The sequence below is a fragment of the Moschus berezovskii genome, chromosome 1 (genome assembly GCF_049115385.1).
Source record: "Moschus berezovskii isolate FMDL1 chromosome 1, NW_MosBer_1.0, whole genome shotgun sequence".
NCBI lineage: Eukaryota > Metazoa > Chordata > Mammalia > Artiodactyla > Moschidae > Moschus > Moschus berezovskii.
In genome coordinates this window covers 109600624-109621684 of record NC_142460.1, presented here as the reverse complement: position 1 = coordinate 109621684, position 21061 = coordinate 109600624, and the positions used below count along the sequence as shown (strand labels likewise).

The following is a 21061-nucleotide window of genomic DNA, read 5'->3' as shown; positions in this document are numbered from 1 at the left end:
TCAGAACCCTTGCTTTCTGCTTTCCTAGCATCCTGCGCATCCTCTGACACCACATTTATTACACTGCACTGATTGATTTACTTGTCTTGCAGATAGATCACAAATCTGTCTTTTCAACTGGTCCATATTTTTTCCAGTTCTTCAATCCTTTAGCCCATGCCTGGCACAATTCTTGGGACATAATACATGCTCAATAAGTGCTGAGTAAATCAGGGTGGGATATGGTGTGGCTCTAGACCCAAATGAAACCATACTCTGCCCCATGAAAACTACTGCTGAGCCTCCAGGTTGGCAGTTTTGGTTTTTCATTTCTTGTCCCCACCTTTTATTTTGGGCACTGTTGACATTACAGAGGTGGTTAGAAAATAGGTACCTTTGTGTAACTTACAAACATGTATCAGACTTAGCGAGGTTAACTCCTTTGGGAAACTTTACTTGATGAAAATGCCACCCAGTAGAGCTCTCTGTCACCCTCTGTCCCTTGTTAGCACACGAAGACCCTTTCTGAGCCTGGCAGGATGAAGGGAAATGATACCTCTGCATCTCCAGGGTCCTGAAGAATTGCTGCCTCCATGAACAGGATGGTGACTGGCAGGTCCCCTTCCTTCAGCCTTTTTAAGCCTTCTTCAAATGCTCCAGGCCAGTCTTTGAAGGGGTTTTCAGTATGAAAGTAATAACCCTACAACACAGAGGGGGGCCAACACAGATCCATTGATTTAACTCTTCATTGTTACATTCAATCAGTTCTTTCTGAATTTGAATTTAAGTAATTTTATTTAATTAATTTCAATGTAGTTTAAATTGCTATTTTTTCCCTTATTGTGACTGTAGTACATTTTCATGGTGTAAATGTTAGATATTATTTTGTTACTGAATAAAAAGAAACAAAAACATACCTGTAATGTTGCAACCTAAATATGATCACTGTTAATATTTTGGAGTTTGTTTTCCTTCTGATATTTCTTTTGTTCTTTTTGTTTCAGCCATTTACCCACAAGATTTTAAAAATATTGATTTTTAGGACAAACTTTTATGGAATGCTGCCATGCACTCTCTTGAAGTGTTAATATCACATACTGTACATCTGTTTATATACAGTAGCCCTTTGGAGGGCTATGAACTATTGTAACATCTAGGATATTTTTTCACCTTCTACTCACCAAACCAGCTTTTGTCCCATTGTGGGGCTGTATCTCTCCGTTGAGAAAGCATGTTTAAAAGTTATAGATTTTTTTTTGTTGCAAAAATTTAAACAATACAGATTGTACAAATAATCTTCTAGTATTTTCTGAGTATATAAGTTAAACAAGTCCATGCTATAAAAGCAAGGTTGTAGCTTAAGCTCCATTTAATTTTAGTTATTAAAATTATTTATATTATGCTAAAAATTATTCAATCCTCTTTCGATGGTCACTCAGGTTACTTTCAATTTTTATTGTTGTTATCATAAATAAATCAACGGTGAAAGTATTATGCTCAAATCTTTGACTGCATATGATTATTATCTTCTGATAGACTTCTAGAAGGATTTATTATGCTAAAGGCTATGAACTATTTGAGGCCTTGATATATGTAGCAGAATTGATTTTGAGAAGGTATGCCCTGATAAACTCTCATCAGAAGTATCGGAGATATTATTTGTTGCAACTTTAGTAGCAGAGGCTGTCATAAAAACCAATTTGATAGAAACAAGCTAGTCTGTTGATGATGCTACTAAGGTTTTTAAATACATCAAATGGAGACCTTCATTCTCCCCAGGTATTTAGAAAGACAAAACTCTTTGTCAGAATCCATAGGGTATGACCAGCTTATGTAGTAGTCTTGGGGTGTGGGACCCTGGGAGGTGGAGCTCAGGTGCATGGGTTATAGCCCGGAGACTGATGTTATACATCGGTGTTCTCTCTTCTCACTTACTTTCAATTTCTTTGTGGAAAATTAACGATTTTAATGAGATGGTTGATCTGATTTTATGAGATTGCCTTGCCTACTGTGGGACAGAGAATACTGGAAGGAGGAAGACATCTTAATGATTATGTAGGTTGCTAATCCCCTAAAATCAGAGACTATTCATCTCAGTCCCCAGTATCTAGGGCCGAGTGAACAGTAAAATTTGTTGGATGGAACCAAATATCATGGAAGTTATTCAGAATTGAATAAAACTGAGAATTCCTCTACCACAAAGAAACATAACGTTAACATCTCTCTATATATTTCCCGTTTAAGAAAATTCTATCTTTCCATCTCTTTCAAGTCACTTAAACTGATTTCTCAGTGTTTTCTTTTTTTCCAGGCATTTTAAAAAGCATAAACCCTAGAACAATTGGGGCTTCATGGGGGAGCTTAGCTGGCTGTGGACTGTACTCACACATTTTCTGGGGCTCTTATTAGGGGACTACCTCTGAGGAATCCCCTTGGTACTTGACCCAGTTGTGTGAAGTGTATCTTTTCCACTGAATTCTTTGCTAGCAGCATAAAGACTACCCGTGAAACAAAGCCTGAAGCCCCCCTTTCAACCTCCAGCCAATTAATATCACTTTTGTCAGCTTATTGACATGGTTTGAGCATTGTGGGATTAGCCCAGATCTTGTTCTAACTAACCCTCAATGTTAGTTCAGTGACTGGCCAAGCTCTGGTTGGCTGCCAAACTGTCTTAACACTGATAAAAAATAAGGGTGGTCCATTCCTGTTTTGCTGCCTTGACACACTGCATGATTACACTGTTTCCATCTACCAGAGTTTCTTCCAGGTCAGACTGATATTAAACAGCCTATTTGATTTTTGGATTTTTTCCCCCACAAAAAGTTATCAACTAATTTATAAAAATATGATCCAAAGAGGATGAGAAAACTGGTCAACATTTGAAAGAAGAGAAATGGTCACCTTCTCACTGGCTGAGATGGTAACCTGGTTCTGGGCTTCCTGGTTCTCCGATATCCAGTTCCTCCGGGCCATTTCTTCCCATTCTGCTTGCATCTTATCCCAAAACTCTGTATCTGACTAGAAGACAGGAGAAATGAAGACAGATGGATTTAAGAACATGCTATATCATTTAGTTTATTTCCAAGAGACAGTTTTTCTCACAGATAAAAATGACTTCTGGGGAGGAATAAAGTGTTCAAATTGGCCACATCCAATGACACTCAAGGTTGAAGAGCTTCTGGAGGGCACTCAGCACTCAAGGTATCAAAGAGTAGTAGCTGTGATTTTTCTCTGGGAGAAACATAGTTACCACCTGAAGAACCAGGATCATATAAAGCCAAATTCAGCTAAAAATCCATTATTTGAATAGTTTCAAGTGTGGGTACCTGACACACATTTTGGGAACGGCAATCTCTCCTAGAGTTGCTGCTAGGCAATGAGATTGGAATGCAGAAGTAGGAAGTCAAGAGATACCTTGAGTAACACCCAAGTTTGGCCTTGGAGTACAAAATGAAGCAAGGCAAAGGCTAACAGAGTTTTGCCAAGAGAATGCGCTAGTAATAGCAAACTCTCTTCTAAGAACACAAGAGACGACTCTCGTGACCATCACTAGATGGTCAATACTGAAATCAGACTGATTATATTCTTTGCAGCCAAAGATGGAGCAGCTCCATACAGTCAGCAAAAATAAGACCAGGAGCTGACTGTGCCTCAGGTGATGAGCTCCTTATTATAAAATTCAGACTTAAACTGAAGAAAGTAGGGAAAACCACGAGGCCCATTCAGGTATGACCTAATTAAATCCCTTATGATTTTACAGTAGAAGTGACAAATAGATTCAAGAGATTAGATCTGATACAGTGCCTGCAGAACTATGGACAGAGATTTGTAACACTGTACAGGAGGCAGTGAGCAAAACCATCCCCAAGAAAAAGAAATGCAAGAAGGCAAAATGGTTGTCTGAGGACGTTTTACAAATACCTGAGAAAAGAAGAGAAGTGAAACGCAAAGGAGAAAGGGAAAAATATACCCAACTGATTGAAGAGTTCCAGAGAATAGCAAGGAGAGATAAGAAAGCCTTTCTAAGTGAACAATGCAAAGAAATAGAGAAAAACAATAGAATGGGAAATCTTCAAGAAGATTAGACATACTAAAGGAACATTTCATGGAAAGATGGGCACAATAAAGGACAGAAAAAATAAGGACCTAACAGAAGCAGAAGATATTAGGAAGAGTTGGCAAGAATACACAGAAGAACTATACAAAAAAGGTCTTAAAGGCATGGACAGTCATGATGGTGTGACTGCTAACCTAGAGCCAGATATTCTGAAGTGTGAAGTCAAGTTGGCCTTAGGAAGCATCACTAAAAACAAAGCTAGTGAAGGTGATGGAATTTCAGCTGAGCTATTTCAGATCTTAAAAGATGATGAAGAGATGCACTCAATATGCCAGCTAATTTGGAAAACTCAGTGATGGCCACAGGACTAGAAAAGGTCAGCTTTCATTCCAACCCCAAAGAAAGACAATGCCAAAGAATGTTCAAACTACCATACACTTTTGCTCATTTCACATGCTAGTTTAAAAGTCCTTCAAGCTAGGCTTCAGCAGTGCATGAACCAAGAATTTCAGATGTACAAGCTGGGTTTTGAAGAAGCAGAGGAACCAGAGATCAAATTGCCAACACCTGATGGATCATAGAAAAAGCAAGAGAATTCCAGAAAAACATAGAATTCTGCTTCATTGACTATACTAAACCCTTAGTGTGGATCACAACAAACTGAAAAATTAAAGAGATGGGACTACCAGATCACCTTACCTATCTCTTGAGAAACCTGTAAGCAGGTCAAGAAGCAACAATTAGAACTGGACATGGAATACCGGACTGGTTCAAAATCGGGAAAGGAGTAAGTCAAAGCTGTATATTGTCAGTCTGCTTATTTAAATTCTATGCAGAGTGCATCATGCGAAATGCCAGTCTGGATGAACCACAAGCTGGAATCAAGACTGGTAGGAGAAATATCAATAAACTCAGATATGCAGATGATACCACTTTAGTGGCAGAAAGTAAAGAGGAACTAAAGAGCCTCTTGATGAAGGTGAAAGAGGAGAGTGAAAAAACTGGCTTAAAACTCAACATTCAAAAAACGAAGATCATGGCCTCTGGTCCCATCACTTCATGGCAAATAAATGGGGAAACAACAGAAACAGTGACACACTTTATTTTCTTCGGCTCCAAAATCACTGCAGATGGTGACTGCAGCCATGAAATTAAAAGATGCTTGATCCTTGGAAGAAAAGCGATGACAAACATAGACGCTGTATTAAAAAACAGAGATGTCACTCTGCTGACAAAGGTCCGTATAGTCAAAGCTATGGGTTTTCCAGAAGTCATATATGGATGTGAGAGTTGGATCATAAACAAGGCTGAGTGCTGAAGAACTAATGCTTTTGAACTGTGGTGTTGGAGAAGACTCTTGAGAGTCCCTTGGACTGCAAGGAGATCAAACCAGTCAATCCTAAAGAAAATCAACCCTGAATATTCATTGGAAAAACTGATGCTGAAACTCTAATACTTTGGCCACCTTATTCGGTCAGCCGACTCACTGGAAAAGACCCTGATGGTGGGAAAGACTGAGGGCAAGAGAAGGGGGCGACAGAGGATGAGATGGTTTTATGGCATCATAGACTCAGTGGGCGTGGGTTTGAGCAAACTCCAGGAGACAGTGAAGGGCAGGCAAGCCTGGCATTCTGTAGTCCATGAGTCACAACAAGTCAGACCTGACTGAGTCACTGAACAACAATAATGAAGAATCAGAGTAGCTCCTCTGGGACTGGCTGGGCAGCGGCTTGGGAAGCAGCCGGCCACAGGCACAGAAAGCAACGCTGGTTTATCCCACTCTGTGCCAAGCTCTGTGCTAGGAGAAAACTCAGCTTAGAGGGTTATGGTCATAAAGCTAGGATTACCCAGGATCTGAACCACAGTCTGGTTTCTAGCCTGTACTCATCACATTATGCAAAGGTGTCCTCCTGGTGCCAAAGAATGAAGGAGACTAGCTTTGGGTGTGAACTCGACTGAACCTTCAATGTCTTCTAGAGCAGGATGATTTTTTGAAAAATGACACTGTGTTTTCCTCTTTATAACTTTCCCTTATGTATTCCCAAGGGGAAACCAGGCCATTGGCTCTCCCTTACTTCAGAACACTGAAGCAGACATTTTCTGCAAGATCTGTCCCTGGTTGGCTTCTATTTAACTCAGCCTGAAGAGGGTACTTGAGGTATTCTGGAGGGAGGAAAAAGGGACAAATATCTTAAAGACCTTAAGAGAGGAGGGGAGATTTCCAGGGACAGGAAAAGAGAAGGAAGGTGGTGGGTTCTGAGATAAGAGGGAAATGATGCTTAGCTTTTAAGGATTTCCCTGGCAAAATGGCCTGACCTCCAAGAGAATGAGACAGGGTATGCTAGGAACTAGATCCCCACATGACAGAGAAAGAGACACAAACTGGACTAGGATCAGTCCTTTGGGGCTTGGTTGGCTGATGGCAGTTAGCATGATGGACAGGAAGGTGGAGAGTCTGTCCTTGTTTTTTTGCACCACATAAGCATTCCAGAGTTCATCAGGCACTCTAGCTATCAGATCTAGTCCCTTAAATCTATTTCTCACTTCCACTGTATAATCATAAGGGATTTGATTTAGGTCATATCTGAATGGTCTAGTGGTTTTCCCTACTTTCTTCAATTTCAGTCTGAATTTGGCAATAAGGAGTTCATGATCTGAGCCACAGTCAGCTCCTGGTCTTGTTTTTGCTGACTCTATAGAGCTTCTCCATCTTTGGCTGCAAAGAATATAATCAATCTGATTTCGGTGTTGACCATCTGGTGATGTCCATGTGTAGAGTGTTCTCTTGTGTTGTTGGAAGAGGGTGTTTGCTATGACCAGTGTGTTCTCTTGACAAAACTCTGTTAGCCTTTGCCCTGCTTCATTCTGTACTCCAAGGCCAAATTTGCCTGTTACTCCAGGTGTTTCTTGACTTCCTACTTTTGCATTCCAGTCCCCTACAATGAAAAAAACATCATTTTTTGGTATTAGTTCTAAAAGGTCTGGTTCCAAATAGGAAAAGGAGTACGTCAAGGCTGTATATTGTCACCCTGCTTATTCAACTTATATGCAGAGTACATCATGAGAAATGCTGGGCTGGAGGAAGCACAAGCTGGAATCAAGATTGCTGGGAGAAATATCAATAACCTCAGATATGCAGATGACACCACCCTTATGACAGAAAGTAAAGAGGAACTAAAAAGCCTCTTGATGAAAGTGAAAGAGGAGAGTGAAAAGGTTGGCTTGAAGCTCAACATTCAGAAAACGAAGATCATGGCATCTGGTCCCATCACTTCATGGGAAATAGATGGGGAAATAGTGGAAATAGTGTCAGACTTTATTTTTTTGGGCTCCAAAATCACTGCGGATGCTGACTGAGCCATGAAATGAAAAGACGCTTACTCCTTGGAAGGAAAGTTATGACCAACCTAGACAACATATTAAAAAGCAGAGACATTACTTTGCCAACCAAGGTCTGTCTAGTCAAGGCTATGGTTTTTTCCGTGGTCGTATATGTATGTGAGAGTTGGACTGTGAAGAAAGCTGATCACTGAAGGATTGATGCTTTTGAACTGTGGTGCTGGAGAAGACTCTTGAGAGTCCCTTGGACTGCAAGGAGATCCAACCAGTCCATTCTGGAGGAGATCAATCCTGGGTGTTCGTTGGAAGGACTGATGCTAAAGCTGAAACTCCAATACTTTGGCCACCTCCTGCGACGAGTTGACTCACTGGAAATGACTGTGATGCTGGGAGGGATTGGGGGTGGGAGGAGACGGGGACGACAGAGAATGAGATGGATGGATGGCATCACTGACTTGATGGACATGAGTTTGGGTGAACTCCGGGAGTTGGTGATGGACAGGTAGGCCTGGCGTGCTGTGATTTGTGGGGTCGCAAAGAGTCGCACATGCCTGAGTGACTGAACTGAACTGAAGGATTCCATATTTGGTGACTGAGACTAAGTTACCTGCTTGGAAACCACTATTTTCCTTAAAGAAAACAGTAAAATGGGTCCTGCTTGAACATCAGAGTTTGGAACTGAGATCCAATTTCTCTGCAAATCTCTGTTTCTATGATTCTAAATCTGTGACTTGCTGCTGCTGCTGCTAAGTTGCTTCAGTTGTGTCCGACTCTGTGCGACCCCATAGACGGCAGCCCACCAGGCCCCCCTTCCCTGGGATTCTCCAGGCAAGAACACTGGAGTGACTTGCTGACATCCCATCAAAGGTTGCTCTTCATCTTTTAATCCTCCCAGTCTCACCTTCTACTCCACCCTCATTCCTGGGTAGTGGTTGTTCAGGGGTGAGACCTCGTCTTCAAAGTTGCTCTAAATGATAATTATAAGCTTATTTCTTCTGAATATAAACATGCAGGGGAAAAAAAGGGCCAGCCCAGTGTGATTAATCCCAGGCTACTAAGTAAACAGCACTTCTTTACTATTTCCAGAATACTCATTTCTACCACAGATATGGGTTCTGTCCCATCAGTAGAGGCGTTCCCCTCAACAAAGGCTCAGGACAGCAGGCATCTTGGTAATGTGTGTCTGATATGCTAGAAGTCCATGGAATGGCCACCAGTTATCCAGGTTAAGGTTAGGAATAAAATTCAAAATGTCTCTTTCAATGAGCCTTTCTGGTAGAACACCAAATTGTGCAAATAGAATGATCTCAGTTATATAACAGCTAGATAAAAGACTATAAAGAAATATACTGCCGTGTTAAGAGTAATCTGTCTTTCATACAGATGGCCAGTAAACACATGAAAAATGCGCAACATCACTCATTATTAGAGAAATGCAAATCAAAATTACAATGAAGTATCACCTCACATTGATCAAAATGACCATCAGCAAAAATAATCTACAAACAATACATGCTGGAGACGGTATGGAGAAAAGGGAACCCTCTTGCACTTTTGATGGGAATGTAGATTGGTACAGCCACTATGGAGAACAGTATGGAGATTCCTTAAAAAACTAGGAATAAAACTACCAATGCATGCATGCTAAGTCACTTCGGTCATGTCCAACTCTGTGTGACCTTATGGACTGTAGCCCACTAGGCTCTTCTGTCCATGGGATCTCCAGGCAAGAATACTGGAGTGGGTTGCCATGCCCTTCTCCAGTAGATCTTCCCCACCCAGGGATCAGACCTGGTCTCCTGCATAACAGGCAGATTCTTTACCATCTGAGCCACCAGGGAAGCCCCCCAAAGTACCAAATGACCCAGCAATTACATTACTGGGCATATACCATGAGAAAATCACAATTCAAAAAGACATATGTATCCCAATGTTCACTGCAGCCCTATTTACAATAGCCAGGAAATGGAAGCAACCTAGATGTCTATCAAAAGGTGAATGGATAAAGAATTTGTGATATTTTATACAAACACACACACACACACACACACACTGGAATATTACTCAGCCATAAAAAGGAACAAATTTGAGTCAGTTCTAGTGAGGTGGATGAACCTAGAGCCTGTTATACAGAGTGAAGTCAGAAAAACAAATATTGTATATTAATGCATATATATAGAATCTAGAAAAATGGTACTGATGGACCTATTTGCGGGGCAGGAATAGAGATGCAGACAGAGAGAACAGACTTGTAGACACAACAGGGGAAGTGGATGGTGGGACAAATGGAGAGAATAGCATTGAAACATAAACATTACCACATGTAAAATAGATGGCTAGTGGGAAGTTGCTGTATACCACAGGAAGCTCAACCTGGTGCTCTATGACATCCTAGAGGGGTGGGATGGAGCAGGGAGGAGGGGGAGGGGACATAGGTATACCTATGACTGATTCACTCTGTTGAATGGCAGAAAGCAACACAACATTGTGAAGCGATTATCCTCCAATTAAAAAATTTTAAAACAAGAGTAAACTCTTTGAATGAAGGACTGATGGGTGATATTTTTCCTGCTTCTTTATGCTCTTTTGTACTTCCTGAATTTTCTATGAGTATGCATTGCTTTTATAATTTAAGAAAGGTTAAAAAATGATAAAAATTATCTTTCCTTTTTAAAATACCATGAAACCTGCACTGAAGGTTTCATTTTCATACTGAAGGGACTCATTTTCTTGAATAGGCTTTTAAAGATGCAGGTTCAGCTTGTCTGAATAGAAACAAACAGAAATCTATCAAGTGAATTTTATAATGTTTACTGACTCTCCTGAGCCCCCGATGGGTGGTGTGAAGTGCCAATGACTTCAAGTATTTTCTAAGGCAGTTAAGTTCCCCTAGTGAGACTCCTTGGCATCTAAAGCTATTAAAAGTCTTTTGAATGAAAGAATGAGGAAGATTTTGTAAGGTGTACTTCTAAATTACAAAAGTCACCTTTCCTGCAGTTTCAAATTAGAGCAGTAGATGCATAAAATTGCTGTGAAAAGAGAACCTCAGTTGAGGTGGGGCTGTCAGGCCCTCATTTAATGAGGTATACCAGGACTGACTGCTACACTTAGAATAAGTTCTGCTGACTAATTAAAGTGCGCCACACAGTTTCATTTAATTACAGAAGACTACTTTTAGCACAATCAATTTTCATCCAGTCTCAGAATCCAGACTTCATTCTGGTAACTGCAATTAACACTGCTGCTTTTTTTTTATTCTTAATCAATTTCAGAGAAACCTGAAACACATTTGAATTTTAAATATTTTAGACATGACTGAGGGGATTTTATGTACTGATGATTTTGTCAGGTGTTCTGGGATGCTGGTAGATTACTTTTTATACTCTACAGGTAATAAATTATATGCTTACACCAGAAATGAGCTATTGTTTGCAATTCATTTTCATTTAAAAAATAGTTTTCTGATGAAAACAATGGTATTTTACTACAAACTTGGGATATGTAGTATGGTGGTTAAGAACAGAAGCTATCTCATCATGTTGACTTAGAAACAAATTCTGGCTCTACAGCTGACCTTCTACAAGTCCTGTAATATCTCCAGGTCTCGTTTTCCTTATCCTTAAAATGAAGATAGACTAGTGGTCTTGGTTAGTCACTATAAGGACCAAATGAGAAAATGTATCCGTGGCATAAAGCACATGGTAAATGTTCAGTAAAAGTAGGTATGCTTACAAGTGTTTTTGTACCCTTGAGAAAAATATAAAGAATGAAATAAAAATCACCCACAACCTCAAAGCTCACATACACTTCTGTGAGTATTCTGGTGTTTTAATTTCTGTATACACATATTCTCTCCTAGATACTTTTCCTCTATACTTAAATATTTCTTTTCTACCTAATTATTCAAAAATAAGAGCAAGGTTAAGAAGACTATTGCAAAAATGGACTGTTACATAGCAATTAAAATAATTTGGGCTTCTCTGGTGGCTCAGAGGTTAAAGCATCTGCCTCCAGTGCGGGAGACCCGGGTTCAATCCCTGGGTCAGAAAGATCCCCTGGAGAAGGAAATGGTAACCCACTCCAGTATTCTTGCCTGGAGAATCCCATGGACAGAGAAGCCTGGCTACAGTCCATGGGGTCGCAAAGAGTCGGACACAACTGAGCGACTTCACTTCACTATGAAGAATTTATTACAACATGGGATAGGCCTTGAGTTATAATGTTCCTTGTTATGTAGTATGATCACAATGATAGAAAACGGCAAGTAATGTGTGAGGGAAAAAAGATAAGACTAGAGAAATGCACCTACAGTTCATGGGTTGGAATTATGAAGAATTTGCCCCCAAAACTTTCCTTGCACTTTTTAGCATTTACCATATCTTCTATTGCTAGCAAGTGTTATTTTAGTGAAAAAGTAAGATTTTCTTAAAAAAGCTTCCATCCAACCTAGATGTCCATCGAGAGATGAGTGGATAAAGAAGCTGTGGTACATATATACAATGGGATATTACTCAGCCATAAAAAGGAATGAATTTGAGTAGGTTGAACAGAGACAGATGAACCTAGAGCCTGTTATACAGACTGAAGCAAGTCAGAAAAAAACATATCATATATTAATGCATATATATGGAATCTCGAAAAATGGTACTGATGAACCTATTTGCAGGGCAGGACTAGAGACAAAAACATGTAGAATGGACTTGTGGACACAGCAGGGGGAAGAAGAGGGTGGGACTAACTGGGAGATTAGCACTGAAATACATACATTGCTGCTGCTGCTGCTAAGTCACTTCAGTCGTGTCCGACTCTGTGTGACCCCATAGACGGAAGCCCACCAGGCTCCCCCGTCCCTGGGATTCTCCAGGCAAGAACACTGGAGTGGGTTGCCATTTCCTTCTCCAATGTGTGAAAGTGGAAAGTGAAAAGTGAAAGTGAAGTCGCTCAGTCGTGTCCGACCTTTAGCGACCCCACGGACTGCAGCCTACCAGGCTTCTCCATCCATGGGATTTTCTAGGCAAGAGTACTGGAGTGGCTTGCCATTGCCTTCTCCGAATACATACATTACCATGTGTAAAATAGATAGTGGGAACTTGTATAACACAGGGAGCTTACCCTGGTGCTTGAGATGGAGAGGGATTGGATGAGGGTGTGAGAGGGAGGCTCAAGAGGGAGAGGATGTATGTATACTTAAAGCTGATTCACATTGTTGTATGGCAGAAACCAACACAGCATTGTAAAGCAATTATCCTCCAATTAAAAAAATCAAACAACAGCAAAAACCAAATAATCAATTAAAAAATAGGCAGAGAATCTGAACAGATATTTTTTTCAGAGAATACATACAGATGGCTAATGTGGAAAGGTGCTCAGCATCACTTATTCAGTGAAATGAAAATAAAAAACACACTCGTTAGAATGGCTATTATCAAAAGGCAAGAAATAACAAGTGCTGGTGAGGATGTGGGGAAGAGGGAACTATTAGTGGAAATGTAAATTGATGCATCCACTATAAAACTGTATGAAGTTTCCTTAAAAAATTAAAAATAGAACCATTTGTTGCTGTGCTTAGTCATGTTCGACTCTTTGCGACCCCATGGACTGTAGCCTCCTAGGCTCCTCTGTCCATGGGGATTCTCCAGGCAAAAATACTGGAGTGGGTTGCCATGCACTCCTCCAGGGGATCTTCCTGACCCAGGAATCGAACCAGGGTCTTCTGCACTACAGGTAGATTCTTTACCAGATGAGCTACCAGGGAAGCCCAGAACTATTCTATAATTCAGCAATTTCACATCTGGGTATTTATCTAAAGGAAATGAAAACACTAACTTGAAAAGATATGTGCACCCCCATGTTCGTTGCAGCACTATGTATAATAGTTAAGATATGGAAACAATTTGTGTCCAAACAGATGAATGAATAAAGATGTTGTGGTGTAAACACACAAACCCTCAAACTTCCATCTTTTCAGTTTCGATTCCTCTGTCATGTTTTCCCCCAAAACCCTACACTAGAGCAATCTCTTACCTCTCTGAATTCCAATAAGAATATTCTGGATCAGTGGTTTGGAAAAAGAGAGCTGTGTGCTAGAAGCTGCCATTATCCTTGTGAACTTGAGAAGTCATTTAAACTTATCTGTACATTATCTTTTGTCATTCATAAAGTGAGAAGACTGGGTTCATTCAAAAATAACTCAGGTTTCTTTGGCTGTACAGATTGATTCAGAAGAATAAGTGGGGGAGGGAAATTTTAGTCTAGAATCATTATTATTATTTTTTGGAAGGGGGCTTCTAGCCTGTTCACTGATCTCCAAAAATTATACTTTAAAATATTTCTCTAAAAGTATAATTGACATTTTCCTTTCACTTTTTTATTGTAAAACTAGCAAACAAAATTTCCTAAGATTCCTGACAAAATTAAATAGTAATTAAAATATAAAGAATAAGGAAATAAGCAATTTAACTTAGAACCAGGGAATTTTAAGGGATAGTAGCATATTATCAGCTCCCATTCACCAGTCTATTTTGGTCATTCTCGAGTTGAAATAGAGTAACTTTCCATTTTGCAGTCAAACATAATTGTCGATTAGAAAGATCCTGGGGTTGTGTCATGAAGGAATTGACTGAGGTGAGATTATGTGTCAATTCTGCCTGTGAAAAGTCTGACTCTTCTTTTGCCTCTTTAGAAATTGATTAACTGTCACTGGATCAAAACTTAAAAAAACCATCAATCAAACATCTCATTCTGCATATACAAAAGAAAAGAAAGTATTCCTTGTAAGACAGAGAAAGAAAATCACTATGCAAGTTTGGATAAAGTATTTGCCATGATAAATTTTCACTGAAGTGAAACTGTGTACAGATGAGCTAGGGACCTCATAGCCCAGGCTGGTGAAGAGTGGCTGAAATGTCCCCACTCATATCACTTGTTAACTTACAGGTAATATTGGTTGAAGATTCCATATAGCTGCTCAAAGAATATATTCAGCCTGAGGCTGCAATTAAAGTGTGCAGCACAGGTGAATTCTAGCAAACATTTAGAGAAGAACAAATGCCTATCTTTCTGAAACTCTTCCAAAAAACTGCAGAGGAAGGAACACTTCCAAACTCATTCTATGAGGCCACCATCACCCTGATACCAAAACCAAATAAAGATATCACAAAAAAGAAAATTATAGGCCAATATCACTTATGAAAATAGATGCAAAAATCCTCAACAAAATTCCAGCAAACAGAATTCAACAACACATTAAAAAGATCACACACTATGATCAAGTCGAGTTTATTCCAGTGATGCAAGGATTCTTCAATACATACAAATCAATGTGATACACCATATTAGCAAATTGAAAGGTAAAACCATCTGATAATAGATGCAAAGAAAGCTTTTGACAAAATTCAGCACCCATTTATGATAAAAACTCTTAAAAAAATGGGCATAGAAGGAACCTACCTTAACATAATAAAGGTCACAGACAACAAACCCACAGCAGATAATATTCTCAAAGGTGAGAAACTGAAAACATTCCCTCTAAGATGAGGAACAAGTCAAGGATGCCCACTCTTGCCATTATTATTCAACATAGTTTTGGAAGTCCTAGATTGGAAAGGAAGAAGTAAAACTCTATTTGCAGGTAACATGATACTGTACATAGAAAACCCTAAAGATACCATCAAAAAACTACAAGAACTAATCAGGGAATTTAGTAAAGTCACAGGATACAAAATCAGTACACAGAAATCACTTGCATTCCTATATACTAATAATGAAAAATCAGAAAGAGAAATTAAGGAATCAGTCCCATTTACCATTGCAGCAAAAAGGATAAAATACCTATGAATAAATCTACCTAAGGAGACAAAAGAGCTGTATACAGAAACTAAAGTACACTGATGAAATCAAAGATGACATAAACAAATGGAGAGATAGTCCATGCTCCTGGGTTGGAAGAATCAACACTGTGAAAATGACTATACTACCAAATGCAAGCTACAGGTTCAATGCAATCCTTATCAAGTTACCAATGGCATTTTTCACAGAACTAGAACAAAAAATTTCACAATTCATATGGAAACACAAAAGACCTTGAATAGCCAAAGCAATCTTGAGAGAGAAGAATGGAGCTGGAGGAATCAACTTACCTGATTTCAGACTATACTACGAAGCTACAGTCATCAAGTAGTATGGTACTAGCACAAAAGCAGAAATATAGACCAGTGGAACAAAATAGAAAGCCCAGAGATAAACCCATGATTCTATGGGCAAGTTATCTTTGAAAAAGGAGGCAAGACTATGCAGTGGGAAAAAGACAGTCTTTTCAATAAACGGCCCTGGGAGAACTGGAAAACTATGTCTAAAGGAATGAAATTAGAACACTTCCTAACACCATACACAAAGATAAACTCAAAATGGATTAAAGACCTAGTTGTAAGATCAGAAACATAAAACTCTCAAAGAAAATGTAGGCAGAACACAGTATGACATAAATCATAATAAGATCCTCTATGACCCACCTCCTAGAATAATGGAAATAAAAATAAACAAGTTGGACCTACTTAAACTTAAAAGCTTTAGCACAGCAAAGGAAACTATAAACAAGGTGAAAAGACAGCCCTCAGAATGGGACAAAATAATAGTAAAACTACTGGCAAAGGATTAATTTCTAAAATATATAAGCAGCTCATACAACTCAATACCAGAAAAACAAATCAAAAAGTGGACAAAATACCTAAACAGACATTTCTCCAAAGAAGACACACAGATGGTTAATAAATACATGAAAAGGTTTTCGACACTGCTCATAATTAGGGGAATGCAAATAAAAACTACAAGAAGATATCACCTCACACCAGTCAGAAGGGCCATCATCAAAAAATCCACAAATAGCAAGTTCTACAGAGAGTGTGGAGAAAAGGAAACCCTCTTGTACTGCTGGTGGGAATGTAAACCGATATAGCCACTATGGAAGACAGTATGGAGATTCATTACAGGAGACTGGAATGCAAAAGTAGGAAGTCAAGAAACACCTGGAATAACAGGCAAATTTGGCCTTGGAGTACAGAATGAAGCAGGGCAAAGGCTAACAGAGTTCTGCCAAGAGAACGCACTGGTATAGCAAACACCCTCTTCCAACAACACAAGAGAAGACACTACACATGGACATCTCCAGATGGTCGACACTGAAATCAGATTGATTATATTCTTTGCAGCCAAAGATGGAGAAGCTCTATACAGTCAGCAAAAACAAGACCGGGAGTTGACTGTGGCTCAGATCATGAACTCCTTATTGCCAAATTCAACTGAAATTGAAGAAAGTGGGGAAAACCACTAGACCATTCAGTTATGACCTCAATCAAATCCCTTATGACTATACAGTGGAAGTGAGAAATAGATTTAAGGGACTAGATCTGATAGAGTGCCTGATGAACTCTGGACGGAGGTTCGTGACATTGTACAGGAGACAGGAATCAAGATCATCCCCAAGAAAAAGAAATGCAAAAAATCAAAATGGCTGTCTGAGGAGGCCTTACAAATAGCTGTGGATAGAAGGGAAGCAAAAAGCAAAGGGGAAAAGGAAAGATATACCCATTTGAATGCAGAGTTCCAAAGAATAGCAAGGAGAGATTAGAAAGCCTTCCTCAGTGATCAGTGCAAAGAAATAAAGAGATCATTCTATTGTTTTCCTCTAAGAAAATTAGAGATACCAAGGGAACATTTCATGCAAAGATGGGCTCAATAAAGGACAGAAATGGTAGGGACCTAACAGAAGCAGAAGATATTAAGAAGAGGGGGCAAGAATACACAGAAGAACTCCACAAAAAAGATCTTCATGACCCAGATAATCAATCACCTAGAGTCAGACATCCTGGAATGTGAAGTCAAATGGGCCTTAGGAAGCATCACTATGGTCAAAGCTAGTGAAGGTGATGGAATTCCAGTTGAGCTATTTCAAATCCTGAAATACGATGCTGTGAAAGTGCTGCACTCAATATGCCAGCAAATTTGGAAAACTCAGCAGTGGCTACAGAACTGGAAAAGGTCAGTTTTCATTCCAATCCCAAAGAAAGGCAATGCCAAAGAATGCTCAAACTACCGCACAATTGCACTCATCTCACACGCTAGTAAAGTTATGCTCAAAATTCTCCAAGCCAGGCTTCAGTAATACGTGAACCGTGAACTTCCAGATGTTCAAGCTGGTTTTAGAAAAGGCAGAAGAACCAGAGATCAAATTGCCAACATCCACTGGATCATTGAAAATGCAAGAGAGTTCCAGAAAAACATCTATTTCTGCTTCACTGACTATGCCAAAGCCTCTGACTGTGTGGATCACAATAAACTGTGGAAAATTCTGAAAGAGATGGGAATATCATGCCACCTGACCTGCCTCTTGAGAAACCTGTATGCAGGTCAGGAAGCACCAGTTAGAACTGGACATGGAACAGCAGACTAGTTCCAAACAGGAAAAGGAGTATGTCAAGGCTGTATTTGTAACCCTACTTATTTAACTTCTATGCAGAGTACATCATGAGAAACGCTGGGCTGGAAGAAGCACAATCTGGAAGCAACATTGCCAGGAGAAATATCAATAACCTCAGATATGCAGATGACACCACCCTTATGGCACAAAGTGAAGAACTAAAGAGCCTCTTGATGAAAGTGAAAGAGGAGAGTGAAAAAGTTGGCGTAAAGCTCAACATTCAGAAAACTAAGATCATGGCCTCCAGTCCCATCACTTCATGGCAAATAGATGGGGAAACAGTGGAAAAAGTGGCTGACTTTGTTTTTCTGGGCTCCCAAATCACTGCAGATGGTGACTGCAGCCATGAAATTAAAAGACGCTTACTCTTTGGAAGGAAAGTTATGACCAACCTAGACAACATATTAAAAAGCAGAGACATTTCTTTGTCAACAAAGGTTCGTCTAGTCAAGGCTACGGTTTTTCCATTGGTCATGTATGGATGTAAGAGTTGGACCATAAGAAAACTGAGCACCTGAGAATTGATGCTTTTGAACTGTGGTGTTGGAGAAGACTCTTGAGAGTCCCTTGGACTGCAAGGAGATCCAACCAGTCCATGGTAAAGGAGATCAGTCCTGGGTGTTCATTTGAAGGACTGATGTTGAAGCTGAAACTCCAATACTTTGGCCACCTGTTGCAAAGAGCTGACTCATTTGAAAAGACCCTGATGCTGGGAAAGATTGAGGGCAGGAGGAGAAGGGGACGACAGAGGATGAGATGGTTGGATGGCATCACCGACCTGGTGGACATGGGTTTGGGTGGACTCTGGGAGTTGGTGATGGACAGGGAGGCCTGGCGTGCTGCAGATAATGGGGTTGCAGAGAATCGGACACGACTGAGCAACTGAACTGAACAATCCATCAGTACCACTTCTAGGCATATACCCTGAGGAAACCAAAACTGAAAAAGACACATGTACCCCAATGTTGCAACACTGTTTACAATAGCTAGGACATGGAAGCATCCTAAATGTCCACTGACTGATGAAAGGATAAAGAATCTGTGGTACATTTATACAATGGAATACTACTCAGCCATAAGAAGGAATGCATTTGAGTCAGTTCTAATGAAGTGGATGAACCCAGAGCCTATTATACAGTGTAAAATTAGTCAGAAAGAGAAATATTGTATATTAATGCATATATATGGAATCTAGAAAGATAGTACTGATGAACCTATTTGCAGGGCAGCAGTGGAGATGCAGACTTAGAGAACAGACTTATGGATAAGGGCAGGAGGAGGAAGGAGAGGGTGAGATGAATGGAGAAAGTAGCATGGAAGCATATATACTACCATGTGTAAAATAGATAGCAAATGGAAATTTGCTGTATGACTTAGAGAACACAACCGGGGCTTTTTAACAACCTAGAAAGTGTGGGAAAGGTGGGAGGTAGGTTCAAGAGGGAGGGGACATATGTACATCTATGGCTAATTCATGTTGAAGTATGGCAGAAATCAAACCAATGTTGTAAAGCAATTATCCTTCAATTAAAAATAAATAATTAAAAAAGATGTGCAGCACCCTGATCAAACATAGAGTTTTTCAAAAATAAATTAAAAAAATTTTCAAGTATAGTTTGATTACAATATTGTGTTAGTTTCAGATGCATAGCAAAATGATTCAGTAATACATACATACATGTCTATTTTTTCCAGATTCTTTTCCCTTGTAAAGTTATTACAAAATATTGTAATTTTGTAGGTTATTACAAAATATTAAGTAGAGTTCCCTGTGGTAGACAGTAGGTCCTTGTTGATTATTTTACATACAGTAGTGTGTACATGTTAATCCCAAATTCCCAATTTGTCCCTCCTGCTCTTTTCCCCCTTTGGTAACTATAAGTTTGTTTTCTATGTCTGAGTCTGTTTCTGTTTTATATATAAGATCACTTTCATAGTTTTTTAGATTCCACATATTAGTGATAGCACGTGATATGTGTCTTTGTCTGACTTTCTTCCCTTAGTATGATAATCTCAGGTCCAAGAGATAGGATAGAATTTTGATTGGTCAAAGTTAGTTTGAGCTCTGGGTACAGCCTTTGGTGCCCCACATAGTGAGGGTCCTTGACAAAGTGGAGTCTCTTCAAGCAAGAGTGGATGAGTGGAAGTAAGCCTGTTTATGAAGCAATTCACCTGGTAAAGCAAGGCTCAGGGGATGCTGAGCACAGAATCCTATTTTTGCAGACAGCAGAATTAGGGTGAATGAATGGAAGTTCCAAGGGGAAAGATTTTTATCAACCACAACAGGAAGCTGCTTGAAAATGTGCTGCTGCTTCTTCAGAGGGATGGGTTCCCTAGCATTAGAAATTTTCAGAAAAATAAATGACCCAATCAAAAAATGGGCCAAAGAACTAAACAGACATTTCTCCAAAGAAGACATAAAGATGGCTAACAAACACATGAAAAAATGCTCAACATCCCTCAAAATCAGAGAGATGCAAATCAAAACCACAATGAGATACCATTTCACACCAGTCAGAATGGCTGCTATCCAAAAGTCTACATGCAATAAATGCTGGAGAGGATGTGGAGAGAAAGGAACCCTCTTACACTGTTGGTGGGAATGCAAACTAGTACAGCCACTATGGAGAACAGTGTGGAGATTCCTCAAAAAATTGGAAATAGAACTGCCATATGATCCAGCAATCGCACTCCTGGGCATACACACCGAGGAAACCAGAATTGAAAGAGACACGTGTACTCCAATGTTCATTGCAGCACTGTTTATAATAGCCAGGACATGGAAGCAACCTAGATGTCCATCTGCAGACGAACGGATAAGAAAGCTTTGGTACATATACACAATGGAGTATTATTCAGCCATTAAAAAGAATACATTTGAATCAGTTCTAATGAGGTGGATGAAACTGGAGCCTATTATACAGAGTGAAGTAAGCCAGAAAGAAAAACACCAATACAGTATACTAACACATATATATGGAATTTAGAAAGATGCAAATGATAACCCTGTATACGAGACAGCAAAAGAGACACAGATGTATAGAACAGTTTTTGGGACTCTATGGGAGAGGGTGAGGGTGGGATGATTTGGGAGAATGGCATTGAAACACGTATGTTGTCATATGTGAAACGAATCACTAGTTCAGAGTCAATGCATGTTATAGGATGCTCGGGGCTGGCATGCGGGGATGACCCAGAGGGAGGATAAAGGG

At 39.7% G+C, this 21061-nt stretch overlaps 1 protein-coding gene across 7 annotated transcripts in view; it reads right to left on the bottom strand.

Annotated features, from left to right (window-relative positions):
- PEX5L (peroxisomal biogenesis factor 5 like) overlaps positions 1-21061 on the bottom strand; it is a 219359-nt gene that overhangs the window by 23781 nt on the left and 174517 nt on the right. For all 7 annotated transcript variants that reach the window (XM_088838888.1, XM_088838890.1, XM_088838891.1 and 4 more), the window contains 2 exons: positions 2881-2997; positions 536-679 (listed from right to left, as the gene is read on the bottom strand). In XM_088838888.1, coding sequence (XP_088695014.1) covers positions 536-679; positions 2881-2997 — 261 coding nt within the window. The remainder of the gene's footprint in view (positions 1-535; positions 680-2880; positions 2998-21061) is intronic.